The 12,726-nt window shown below is 48.9% G+C and overlaps 1 protein-coding gene across 2 annotated transcripts in view; it reads left to right on the top strand.

Annotated features, from left to right (window-relative positions):
- The first annotated feature begins 281 nt into the window (after positions 1–281).
- IGF2R (insulin like growth factor 2 receptor) overlaps positions 282–12,726 on the top strand; it is a 97,428-nt gene continuing 84,983 nt past the window's right edge. For both annotated transcript variants that reach the window (XM_028103413.2, XM_088023809.1), the window contains exon 1: positions 282–430. In XM_028103413.2, coding sequence (XP_027959214.1) covers positions 282–430 — 149 coding nt within the window. The remainder of the gene's footprint in view (positions 431–12,726) is intronic.

Raw genomic sequence — 12,726 nt, 5'->3', positions numbered from 1 at the left:
GAGGGGATCACCTGAACAAGGGAGTCATGTGAGCGGGGCGGGGGAGGGGGGCGGGGCCGGGCGCGGTCACGTGACGCGATTCCGGGGCCGCCGCTGCCGCCGCCGCCGAGCCCAGCCGAGCCGCGCGCCCCTCGGGCTCCTGCTCCGCTCCCGCTCCTCTCGTGCTCCCCTGCGCCTCCAGCTCAGCCTCCGCCCTGGCGGCACAACCATGTCCCGGGCGCGGCCCCCGGCAGCCGCGCGCCGCTAGCCCCGCGCTCGCCGCGCAGCCCGGGCCGGCCGCGATGGGGGCCGCCGCCCGCCGGAGCGCCCACCTGGGGCCCGCGCCCGCCGGCCGCCCGCTGCGCTCCCTGCTGCTGCTGCAGCTCCTGCTGCTCGTCTGGGCCCCGGGAGCCGCGCGGGCCCAGGGCGCCGAGTTCCCCGAGCTGTGCAGGTGGGTGGCCCGCCGGGGCGCAGGCTTCGCTCGCGGTGCCCCGGGCGCGCAGCTGGGCTGGGTGGGGGGGCGGGGGCGCTCTGGGGAGGGACTGGGCTCCCCGAGGCGCCTTTCGTCCGGGTTTGGGTTCCTCTGGCCCCGAGGGAAAGTTGCCGGCGTAGTGGCGAGGGATGAGAGACCGAGGGGTCGTGCGCGCGCGGGTGGGGGGCGCGGGGTACTCGCCGTCCTGGCGCTGGCCCGGGGGGCCGCTGCCTAGCCACTTGTGGCTGTCACTAAGTCCGGGGCGGCTTTGTGTGCGAGCAGCCGGCCGCCCGGACCCAGCCGGGTGTCACACTGCGGGCGCCCTCCGCCCAGCCCTTGCCCTCTCACAGCGGTGCGCCTGCGAAAGTTGGAGGACGCAGGAACTACAGCTTTGCTTTGTTCCCACTCCACGTTTTCCTCAAAGTTCCATCAGCGGGACTTTGGAGAGGCCCCTTAGTGTGGAAGGACATCGCACGAATGGCCTTAGAGTTGGGGGGGGGGGTTGGTTTCATTTGCTGACTGATTTCCTCCATGTAGGTTTTCCATTTTCTGTTTAAAGTAGCTTTTCTGCAGAAGGTGACTTTTTTTTTTTTTTTGATCGAGGGAATGGAGGGTGGTCATCCTGTATTGGCTCTCAAGACTTTACCCTTCACTTCTCCGAGCCTAACTTCCTGTCTAGTTGCTCACATGATGTCATTGTCTCCAGGGTGGATTATTCTAGTGGAGCTTTTTGCTCTGGGAATCATGATTGTATAATCGCTAGTCCCATCGAGGGCTTTTAGTGTCCTATGCTGGCGAGGATGGGAGTCCCGGGGCTGGGGAACTGCCAGTTATGAGAATTTTCTGACCAACATTTTGTGGACTGTTTAGGATGATGGAAAACCCAACTTTTATTTATTTTTTAAACTTTGGTAAAAAGGAGGTGGGATGAAGAGTTCAGAAAGACCAGTGAATTGGCGCTAGCAAGTTACGTCTCAGAATGAAGTTGAGCTGGCTTTGAGCTGAACTTTGAGTTTGTGGTGGGGTTTATGGGAGTCTTAGTTTTCCCTTGTATCAGACATGGTCTAATTCGTGCTCCCGAGTTTAGAACTTGGAGATATCACTGTTCTAAGGAGAGTGAGACTGAGTTCACAACAGAAATTCTTTGCAAGGTCCGTGTTCTTTATTTCTTTTCCCTTTTGGGGGAGGGGGAGGAAGGCAGGCTGGAGAGTTTACTGCACATTAGTTTATAGGTTAGTTGGCTGCCCTAAGATACATGTTACACAGTAATGAGCATGGTACGCAGAAAATGGGGTCAATTTCTGCCAGGTTTTAAAGGAGGAGATTTTGGAATAATGGCTGCTGTGACCAGCCCTGTCCGGAAGAAATTAACTCAGCTGGGCTAGTGGTGTTGAAGTCTTGGTCCTGTTAGCAAATTGGCATTTACTTTTTAATAGTTAAGGTTAAAGTTGGCTTTGAGGGCAGAAACATGTAAGTGGCTGATGCGGGGGTAGGGGGCCCTTCGTTTCGGGTTGCTGTGAGTCCTCACAGCGTCTTGAATCTGAATCTGCATTTGTTAACCTCGTTTGTGAGTGGAACATGGCCTCTGGGTCCAGTAGGAAATGGCCTTTGTGTCTTCAACCTCGCAAATGCTAGAGAGTGCTCTAGGGTGATAGGCATTGTTAGTGTGACAAATGTGTCCTCTGCAGTCTTAGAATATCTTTAAAGTTGGCGTGTTTACTTTTTCTTCCACATTTCCTTAGGACAGCAAATTTCCCAGTCCATTCCGGGGTGGGCTTGCACACATTTCTTTTCCCTGTCTTTTACTTCTCTGCGGTTTTGCGTTGAGACTTCTCCAGAGCTGTGCATAATCTCAGCTTTAAACTCAATATTCGGCTAAATGAAATTCTTCCTATTTGTTCCTGTTTTAAGTGAATACCTTGGCTTAAATACTTGTTAAGACTTTTTTGGGGGGAGTGTCAAAATCTGTGTACTTTTATGAGATAACACTGGCTAAAAGTTCCTTAACTCTAGCATATATTTGAGGAACAGGAATGCGAGCTGATAATTTTTTAAATCCAGTATGAAAAATTCTACTTAGTATCACCAAAGCAGGATGTGTTAGGCTGCCTTTTTTATTCTATCTCTGGGAGTCCATTTGTCTGAAATGTGAATAACCCACCCAGATCCCACAGCCCCCCAGGAGTATGAAAAGCAGACTTTACTAGCGTTACTGTTAGTGTAGCTTGGTCAAGTGGCAGCAAGACCCCAGGTAGACATCCCCGGTAGACACAAGGATCATATCCCAAATATTTGTAAATTGCTTGTTTGTAACACAGAACATACTTTTTCCATTGAAAATTGTCTTGTTCGTTGTGGTTTGATGCCTAGGGCATTCACCAGAAACCCATCATCCACGCCACAGCTTTGGAGTGTCCAGACACTGTACAGCTTTAACTAGAGCCCTGGTAGTAAATTCTCTTTGTCTCTCAGTAAAAGAGTTGGGTCCCAGGAAGCAACTTCTCTCATACCCAGCTCTCTAGAACCAAAGAGGGTACTTTTCATCTGTGGTCCCTGAGAACCAACAGGAGGGAAGTCGAGTCTGCTTCAGGGCTGCCTGCAGGTCACCTGCTGAGGCCCCTGGGTGAGGGCAAAGCCGAGGGCCAGCTGTGGCTCTCCTCTCTCCTGGGGTAAGGAGGTGGCAGGGGTTCGGTTCCTGGTGCAGGTAGTTATTGGGAGGGGTGAAGGAAAGGGCGGAGGACTTTTCCAGCAGCAGCCTTAAGAATATTTGTGCACATGGAGGAGAGGACAGGTCTCTGTGGGTTGTGCACTGAAAAGCAGGGACAAAAAAGGTGGTTTTCCCAAAGTGCATCTGGCTCTACGGAGTGCTTAACGTGCTGCTTCTTAGAGCGACTCAGTCGTATGTTTTCTAAGACTTGAGATGACTGCTGTGCCAGGTGAGTCCTGTGTGGTGGATTCTTCGTCACTCAGCTCTTTTGGGAGGTGGTGTGCTAGTGGAAAGAACGCGTTTCCTGAAGCCAGTGTGACTGGCTGTGGGTCTGGCATGGAAGGAGTGTTAGTGCTGGGGAGGAATGTCTGGAGGTCAGTGGGGCTGGAACAGTGAAAGCAAGTGGGGGGAGGGCAGAAGCCAGGCCATGCAAAGTCATCAGAAGTCACCAAAAGTGACCAAAATGCTCTCTGCTCGTCAGTAGCCTTACTCATCACTGTGTGAATTACACTTTGGAAACTACCATTTTACATCATATGTAGTAGATGAGTTTCCATTTTGTTTAGGTGTTAACATAATAAGGCGTCTTTTTTTTTTTTTAAAGATTTTATTTATTTATTCATGAGAGACAGAGAGAGAGAGAGAGAGAGAGAGAGAGAGAGACGCAGAGGGAGAAGCAGGCTCCCAAGGAGCAGGGAGCCCGATGTGGGACCCGATCCCAGGACTCCGGGATCATGACCTGAGCTGAAGGCAGACGCTTAACCCTCTGAGCCACCCAGGCACCCATCCTTAGGGGTCTTAACAGTTTGTACTAGTTATAAAATAATGCATTGGGCTGCTCGGTTTATTAAAGTACTTTATAATTTATTCAGAACAAGTCTTCCCCCAATTGTTTGGGTACAAATGCTGGAAAGTTTTTATTATATCAGGAACAAGAGAATAATGAAGCCAGCTGGGAGTTGAGGTTGGTTTAGTTGCTGTCTCTAAGGAGATTTTTTTTTTTCTGCGATTTTTCTGAAGGAACAATGCTTATATGCTTAATTTGGGCCACATGTTAAACCTGGACCACATCCATTTGTGTGTGTACATTTCTTGCAACAATAAGTGTGTGTAGAAGCCCAAGGTTGTTAATTATGGGTACATTAGATCTCATGCATTAATTCTTAGAACAGCGTCCTGACAAATTCCTAGGAAGTGAATTCCTGAAGGGATTTCACATCTTTTATCAGTGTTTCATAGAAGGACTTTTAAAAGATGGAGTTTGAGAAAAATAATTCAGATGTTCTCATCTTTATTTTGATCTCAGCATGTAAAACTGTACTGTGCTGGCCAGAGGATTCAGTGGGGTCTCAGAACTGAGACTTAGTGGCAGAAAGTAGCTCGTTATTTTGCAGGTAACATTTTTTTTCCTCTTCGTTCCACCCCACCTTCCTTTTTTGTTGTCCCCGCCGTGGGGCTCTATCTCTCGGTAATGTCCCCACTGGTCATCGATGTTGTATGAGAAGGTGGAAGTAGCTGAGATTGGGTGTACCTGTGGGTCCTTTGTGTCTTCCTCATAGCTGACTCATGACCATTGAGGGACAGAAGCCTGAATTTATGCTGATAGTGTCTCCTCATCTTTAATCCTGGCAAGGTGACACAGGATTCATTTATTCCCCAATAATTTTTTTTTTTAATTTCTTAAGCAGAGGGACAGTTGGGAGGGGCCAGAGCTGAAATTGGAGACACTAAGAATGGAATGGCATGTTGTTGGAGTCCCAGAAGACTGTGTTGGCCACGACTGCTCTCCCTAGGGAGGCAGCAACCATGCACACCCTTCTCCCGTTATTTTTGTGAGTTTTAATAGTGTCATCTTAGTTTTGATTTTCTCTTTGATCTAAAAATGATCTAAATGTTAACTAGTTTTTGGCTGTTATTAATAAAGCTGTTGAGTATTTGCACACAAGATTTTGCGTGGACTTGTGCATTTCTTTTTTTCTTGAGTAGACATGTAGGAGTGGAATTGTTCATTGAATATGGTGAGTGTTTAACGATGGGGGCTGTTAAACTATTCAGAAGTGGATGTCCATTTTGCATTCCCACCTCAGTATATGAGGGTTTCAGTTCTATGTCCTTGTCAGCACTTGGTCTCACCATAAATCTGTTTAATTTTAGCCATTCTAGTGGGTTTGTTTGGTATCTCAGTGTGGTCTTAATTTCCATATCCCTGACTCGTGATGTTGAATATCTTTTCATGTGTTCATTGGAATGCTTAATGATGTTGAACATCTTCCATGTATTTATTGACCATTTGGACAGCCTTCAGTAATGTCTGTTAAAACCAGTCTTTCGGCACCCCCCCCCCCAGTTCTTTTAGGGAGGGGTCATCTTAATGAGTTATAAGAGCTCTTTATGTGTTCTGAGTACAAGTCCTTTCTTAGGTATGTGTAATGTGTACTATGAGTATTTTTTCCCAGTCTTTGGCTTGCCTTTTCATTTTTTTAATATGTACTTTAACAGATACTTTTAAAAATTTTGATGAACTTCAATTTATCTTTTTTTTTTTTTAATGGTTTGTGCTTTTTGTGACTTAAGAAACCTTTACTTACGCTAGGGTTTCTCGGCCTCCGCCCTCTTGACATTTAAACTGGGTAATGCTCTGTTGTGGCACTGTCTTGTGCATGGAGGAGGTTAAATTGCATCCCTGGCCCCCACCCACTAGATCCCAGGAGAGAACCCCCTGGTCCCACCCCAGCTGTGACCAACAAAAATGTCTTCAGACATATTAAATGGCCCCTGGTGGACAAAATTACCTCCGGTTGAGAACCACTGGTCGACTCAAAGTCAAGCAGATTTTTTTCTTACGGTTGTCTAGAAGTTTTATGGTTTTAACTTTTATGTTTAGCCCTATGACCAATTTTTTGGGTGAATTTTTATGTGTGATGTGAGGAGAGGGTGAAAGTTTATTTTTTCATGAATATATTTAGTTCTGTTTACTAACATTTTATTTAGGATGCTTATAGCTGTTTTTAAGTGCGATTGGACTGTAATGTTCTTTGCCATGCTGTTCTTGGCTGAGTTTAGCATCAAGAATATGTTTGCTTTGTGGAAAAAGCTAGTTTGCTTTTAGTATTTTATATGTTGTGGAACAGTTTTGTATAAGATGGGTGTTTTCTCTTCCTTAAATTTTGGTAGAACTCACCAGTAAAACTATCTGGGCCTGGTGTTTTTGAGAAGGTAGAGTACAGTGGAAGAGGAGTTTTGCTTATGGTTTCAGTTTTACCTTCTTTATGTATCTAGTCAGATTTTCTAGTTTTTCTTGAGCCAGTTTACCAAAACTCTATATTTTCTAGAAAATTGTCATTTTAGGGGTGCCTGGGTGGCTCAGTCATTAAGCGTCTGCCTTTGGCTCAGGTCATGATCCCAGGGTCCTGGGATCGAGCCCCACATCGGGCTCCCTGCTCAGCGGGAAGCCTGCTTCTCCCTCTCCCTCTCCCACTGCTTGTGTTCCCTCTCTCGCTGTGTCTCTCTCTGTCAAATAAATAAATAAAATCTTTAAAAAAAATTGTCATTTTAATTTTGCGGTCATATACAAATATATACTGTGCTACTCTTATATTTTTGAAAATACTTTTTGTATCTCTAGATAAATTAAAAAAAAAGTTCTGATGTTTGTGCATTTTTGTCTTCATATTTAGTAAAGATTTGTCTACCATCTACCTTTTTTGTTTACCCAGCTCTATCACTGTGTATTTTCAATTTTATTAATTTCTGCTGTCTCTTAGTAACTTAGTTGAAAAACTTAGATCTTTTATTTTAAATTATTTTACATAATATGAGATGAATTTAAAGCTATATGTTTCTTTGCTCCAAGGACTGTGCCACTCAGAGCTTTGTTATATAGTTTTTTTATCCTTAAATTCTAAATAGTTTTCTTCAGGATCCAGAAGTTCTAACTGTTTCAAGTTCCTGAACCCACTAGTTTTTTAGTATCATTTTTTCCCTAGGTGAATGGCTATCTCCTCCCCCCACCCACCCCCCCCACCATTGTGGCTAGTGAATGGGGTGGAATTTATTGTCATTTCCCTTGTGGCCTAACACCTAGTCAAGTTGGGAGTGTTCTGCGTGTTTGGAAAAACTGTTCTCCATTTGGGTCAAAGTTTCTGTAATTGTGCTGTTCAGCTTTTCTTTATTGTAACTTACTCTTTTTCCTGCTCGACTTGTCTTTAATACTTTGTATCTGGCTACCACGTAGAGTTCCAGAAGAAAGTCTTGTCTCCCATCTCCCTGCTTAGCCAATCTGTTGCTCGTAAGCTCTAAAACTTTTCTGTTATTGTTGTTTTTTCTCTTAATTTTTATTTCAACAAGGTCTTCAGCTGATGAATATTCACAGCTGCCTGTGAATCCATCTTTGTGGTTGCTACAGCTTTCATCATTCCTACGAAGATAGATAGATTGTAAAGTTCTGCTCCGATTGCTCTATTAATTCTCTTTCCTTGGGCCCAGTTTCTTTTGTTGGGAGTTTGTCCTCGTTTTCATGGCGTTGGCGCCCTTTTGATGACTGGGGAGTCTTGATTGTGGTCTTGGCGATAAGTCTCGTTTTGGACACTTGTTGCCTGTCCTGGTGCAGCTGTGCAGGGTAGGGCTGGAAGCAGTTGTTGGATCTTGGCTCTAAATGGTTTGGGGGGAGGTTGGGGGATGGGCGAGGCAGGGCTCTGGCTGATGCATCTCTGTGTCTGCCCTTCAAATCTCGGGACTTTTCTGCCCTCCCAGGTATCACCTCCAGCCTGTGCCTGCCAGGACATAGCTGATAAACCCGTGTTGATTGCAGTTGGCCAAGTGCAGTATGTCCTGCTTGCAGCTGGAGAGAGGAGAGCTGGATTATTGATTTGGCTCTGGCAAATCTCCTTTCTCCGGATCTCAGTTTCCTCCATGAGAGAGGGCAGCGGCTGTCCTGGGTTTGAATTTGGACCCCTCCCTTTATTAGTTATTAGGTCCTTGTAGGCCTTAATTTCCTTTGGTGTCAAATCAGGGTGCTAGTCAAGTTTTTAGGGTTGGTTTGAGGAATTCAAATGCATTTCAGTGCCTCTCCCATCCTCAGTGTTCATAAACAGTGGTGGCGTGGCGGTGGTGATTACTTTCTGTCTGTAAGTTAGAGTTGCCGCCTTATCTTCATGATACTTTTAGCCGGTTACTCTGCACCCCCTGGATTCTCTCTGTATTAGTGCCTTGGGGTTTCTGCCTCAACCAGAGAGTGTTGCCTCTTTAGCCGTTTTCTACATTGGCACTCCATCAAAAGAGTCCTTTTGAGAAAGAAACGTTTCCATCATTTGAAAAAGTTTAGAAACCACTGGACTGTGCGATTCTCGGGGTCCATTTTGCATCCAAAATTCTGTGGTTCTGAGGTATGCATCCTTCAGGATTCCTTCAGTTGTGAGTTGCAGAAAGCCCAACTCAAATTCCCTTAAACAAGGAGGAGCTTGATGATAGGAGGTGTAGGCCTTTGGGTGGATGCCAGATGCCATATGTCAGGCCGGCCCTGGGCCCCTTCCTGCAGTTTTCTTGGCTTGTCTTCCTTCCTGGAGTGGCTGCAGCAGTTCTGCCGTCCAGGGAAAGAGAGAGAGCCTCCTTGTTCATCTCCTGTCGGGGCTAAGAAGCCCCAGCTGACTTTTGCGTTGGTGTCAGTGGTCAGCAGGGGTCCCTTCTTAGCTCTCCCTGGCCTTCCCTGGATGGGGGTGGGTGGGTGGGTGCTGGATTGCAGGCTGTCTGTCGTAGGTGGGAATGGGGAACGAGAAGGCAAGCCGGGGTGGGGGGGATGGGTGTGCAGTCACATCCTCAGCTCCGCCGTTCTGCTCAACTTCAACAGCTGCTGCTGAAGAGGATTTTGAGGTGCCCAAAGCCCTGTGTCATCTGCCTATTTTCGTCTCTGTTAGCCAGTGCAGGGGGGCAGGTCGGCGTGAGCCCTTCCCAGCGCGGGGGCGGGGGGGGGGTGTAGTGCCAGTTACTCCAGATCTGTGAGCGTGAAACTTGCCCTTCAGAGCAGCTAGAGACCTTCGGTGGGACTTTTCTGTTAGCTTTTGTGTGCTCTTAGATCCACTAGGGTAACTGTCCTTCCATAGACTCACGGAGGGCAGTTCCCTTGGGTGGAGGGAGCAGATCCTGACAAGTGTTGTGGTTCACAGACGGCGGGGCGAGTTGTAGGAAATTAGAGAGATCGTGAAGGTGTTACTCTTAGTTTTGTGTTAAGGTATGGAGGCAAAGATTGCGGGATGTGGGAACATCGGAAAGTGGCCTTTGACATCTAGTTGCCCGTGGGCAGCCTGGGAGGAAAGTTTTCAATCAGGGCCTTTGTGCTGGAATGCTGTAAATATTCCTCACACTTCTGTGTGTGCTGTAGGAACGTGCACACGGAGAGCCCACTCAGGAAGAGATGCACCGTTGGATTTTGATTGTGTGTAAAATTCATTTGTTGCCATCTCTTCTCTCTGAAACCAGTTACATGTTGTGAAATGGTCTTGTACTGAAAACAAGAAACTCCCCTGACACTCCCTACTCTTTGCCCCTAGTCTGAAAATAGAAAACCAAACCGCCAGAATGGAAGTGCCAAAGAAGTGGATTCCTAGAAGTGACAGGGGTGCATCTCCACTGAGTCACCCTCATTGTTCCTCTGAGCTCTTTCGCCTGCTGTGTGCTGTACATGTGTTCCTCACCACAAACGAAGTGAGAAGCCAGCGTGGCTCTCTTTTCTGTCTTTGTTGAGGTGGCCTTTGGTTGACACTGAGGGTAGGAAGAGCTGCGGGCGGGGGACCCCTTTACAAGGAAGGGTGCACTTCTCCAAGGCCTTTCTGTAAGATGACCTACAAGCAGAGACCACGAAGGAAGTGCCTCATACTGGGGACCACGTATCAGCTGCTCTGGCGGGGAGCACGTGAGCGCGCCGATGCGGCTGGGACATGATGGAGGGGCTAGCATGAGTGTCTGAGGGAGCAGAAGGAGAGGGCCGGAGGGAAGGGGGAGAAGCAGCTGGGGGCCAGGTCCCATAGGCCATTGTAGTGACTCTGGCTTTTTTATTCCAAGGGAGGTGGGAGCCCTGGGAGGATTTTGAGCAGAGGAGTGACATAGGGTGGGTGGTGGCCAAGGGAGAAAGCTGGGACTTCTGATAGACCAGGTAGGAAGTGACAGTAGAGTGGACCAGGGTTGTAGCAAACAGTGTGGTGAAGAGTGGTCCGAGTTGGATAGTTTGAAGGTGGAGCTGATGGATTTTCTGAGGATTGCTTCCGGGATGTGAGGAGAGAAAGATGAGCACAGGGTTTAGTCTGTGCAATTGGAAGTTGCATTGCAAATAGAGTTGCTGTTTTGAGAGATGGGGAGGGCTATGGGAAAAGCAGGTTTAGGGAGAAGACAAGGTGTTGATTTGTCCATGTTGATGTTGAGATGCATCCTAGCATCTGACTGGGGAGGTCGAGTGGGCACCTAGAGCTGTGCCTTTGGGTTGAGGGCAGTGCCCTGGGCCGGGAATGTCCATTTGGGAGCTGCTGTTGTGTAGCTGGAAAGCACTGGAGCGGGTACTTAGGGAGTGGTGGAGGCCAAGTCTGGGGGACCCTGTTCTTAGAGGTCTGCCGGATGCTGGGGAGCCTGTAGGGGAAGCTGATGAAGAGCTGCCAGGGAGATGGGACGAGAACCAAGAGAGCGTGATGTTCTGGAAGCCCAGGGAAGCCCGGGTTGTAGGAAGCAAGTGGTCGGGTGTGTCGAATGTGGCGCAGTCAAGTACCACGAAGACTGAGAAGTGACCCGTGGATTTGGCAGCACAGAGGCCTTTGGTGATGACAACACAGGTTTTGGTGGAGAGGTGGGGGAAAGCCCGGTTGGCTTTGAGGGAATGTGAGAGCATAGGGTGTGCACACAGTAGGGCTGGAGTTTGCTGTGAAGGGATCAGAGGGATGGGTGGGTGCCGCCCTGGCGTGTGGGCTCAAGGAGGAGTGGTGTAAAAAGCGGGATGTCTTACAAACGTTTGGTGCGCTGAAGGGAGTGATCCCGCACGGAGAGGAAGATTGGTGACCCAGGGCGAAGGGGGGGAAGGAAGGAGAAGAGAGAGAGCCTGGGTGCTGTCCCTCAGCAGGGGACAAGTCTGGCAGCCGGGGCACCACGAAGGGCGGGCCTCAGGCAGGGGAGTGTGTGAGGATGGTGCAGGCAGACGGGTACATTTGATAGGGACGTGGACGTCTCTGTTTTGGTTTCCCTAGTGAGCCAAGAAAGTAGGGTATCTGCTCAGGGCAGCGGTTTAGCAAATGGCCGCCTTTTCTCTTCAGGTCATGTTTCAGTTGGTGACGCTTCTCCTGTGGCCGTGTGGGGGAGGGCCACGCGCTCTGAGGCAGGACAGGCCTTGTTCAAGTGCTGGCTTTGCCACTTTCCCCACTTGTGGCTGGAGGCAAGGTCGTGGACCTCAGAGGGCTGTCATTCTGTGTCTGAAGGGGGGCAGCACCTACCTGGAGAGGTTGGGTGCGGTTGAGGGACAGTGTTTGCAGATCATTCAGCAAAAGTGTGGGGCACGGGGTTGCCCAACAGATGTTTCCCTTATACTTCAGAAAAGGTCTTGAGGATGAGGTGAGATAATGCTGTTCTTTTGAAATGAACTCATGGCGGCGATGCCTGGCACTAACGGGATGCCCTCTGTGTTTCCTTTTCCCAGTAGGGTGTTAGGTTTTGCTGGGCTGTAGGTGCCGGCCTGACATTTGACCCCAGCATCTTCAGAGCAGAGACTTTTCTCCTGTGTCAACCGCACTGGCCTGGTGAAGACTGGGCACCTGATGCAGCGTCGTTGGTGTCCTGCAGCCAAGTGGACTGCCCAGCAGCTAGGAGGGCAGACTCCCCTGGTGGTTCGGTCTCTGCAGGAATGGCACTGGGGCTGGGAGGGTTTTCTGGGACACTGGTGATAGCTTACGAGGGGACTGAGCATTATGGTTTGAATTCTGTGCCGTGGGCTGGTGGGATGGCTTTAAAAGCAGTCGAATTCAGGCATCCGTATAATTAAGGACGTGTAGCCTGTAATCCAACTTTTCTTTATGTGTATGAGGAACAAAGTCTGTGAACATCCAGGTAATTACTCTGATTTAAAAAAAATCCTCACAGAGGGTTTAGAGTTGAAATACACAGGCCTGCGTCCTGATATCGTAGAGTTGACCCGAGCAAAAGTGCCACGGGCCCAGCAGAGGAAGGACGGACGGTCCTTTTGAGAGGCTTGTGCTGTGGAGGGGCCCTTGCCAACTGACTAAGAACTCCACACCTTGCGTTGCAGTGGAGCCTCCTTAGGAAGGGTATGTCCCGTCCTTTCTCCGCTGCACCTCGGCCAGCGTTTTAGATTCGTCGGGCCTGTTCTGGTGGCAGCTGCTGGCTGCGTGGCCCAGGCGTGGGTAGGCCCAAAGTGGCTGTCTTGTCCTGGGAGATCCCAGGAGGCAGCAGGTGTTTGCGTGTGTGTGTGTGTGTGTGTGTGTGTGTGTTTGCGCGCGTGTGTTTGTGTGTTTTTGTGTGTGTGTGTTTGTGCGCGCGTGTGTTTGCGTGTGTGTTTGTGTTTGTGCGCGCGCGTTTGCGT

This window comes from Eumetopias jubatus, unplaced genomic scaffold (assembly GCF_037043125.1).
Source record: "Eumetopias jubatus isolate StellerSeaLion01/CBP00866 unplaced genomic scaffold, mEumJub1_p1.0 scaffold_6, whole genome shotgun sequence".
NCBI classification, from domain to species: domain Eukaryota; kingdom Metazoa; phylum Chordata; class Mammalia; order Carnivora; family Otariidae; genus Eumetopias; species Eumetopias jubatus.
Note: the sequence above shows the minus strand (reverse complement) of the source record. Positions and strands in the feature narration are given on the sequence as shown.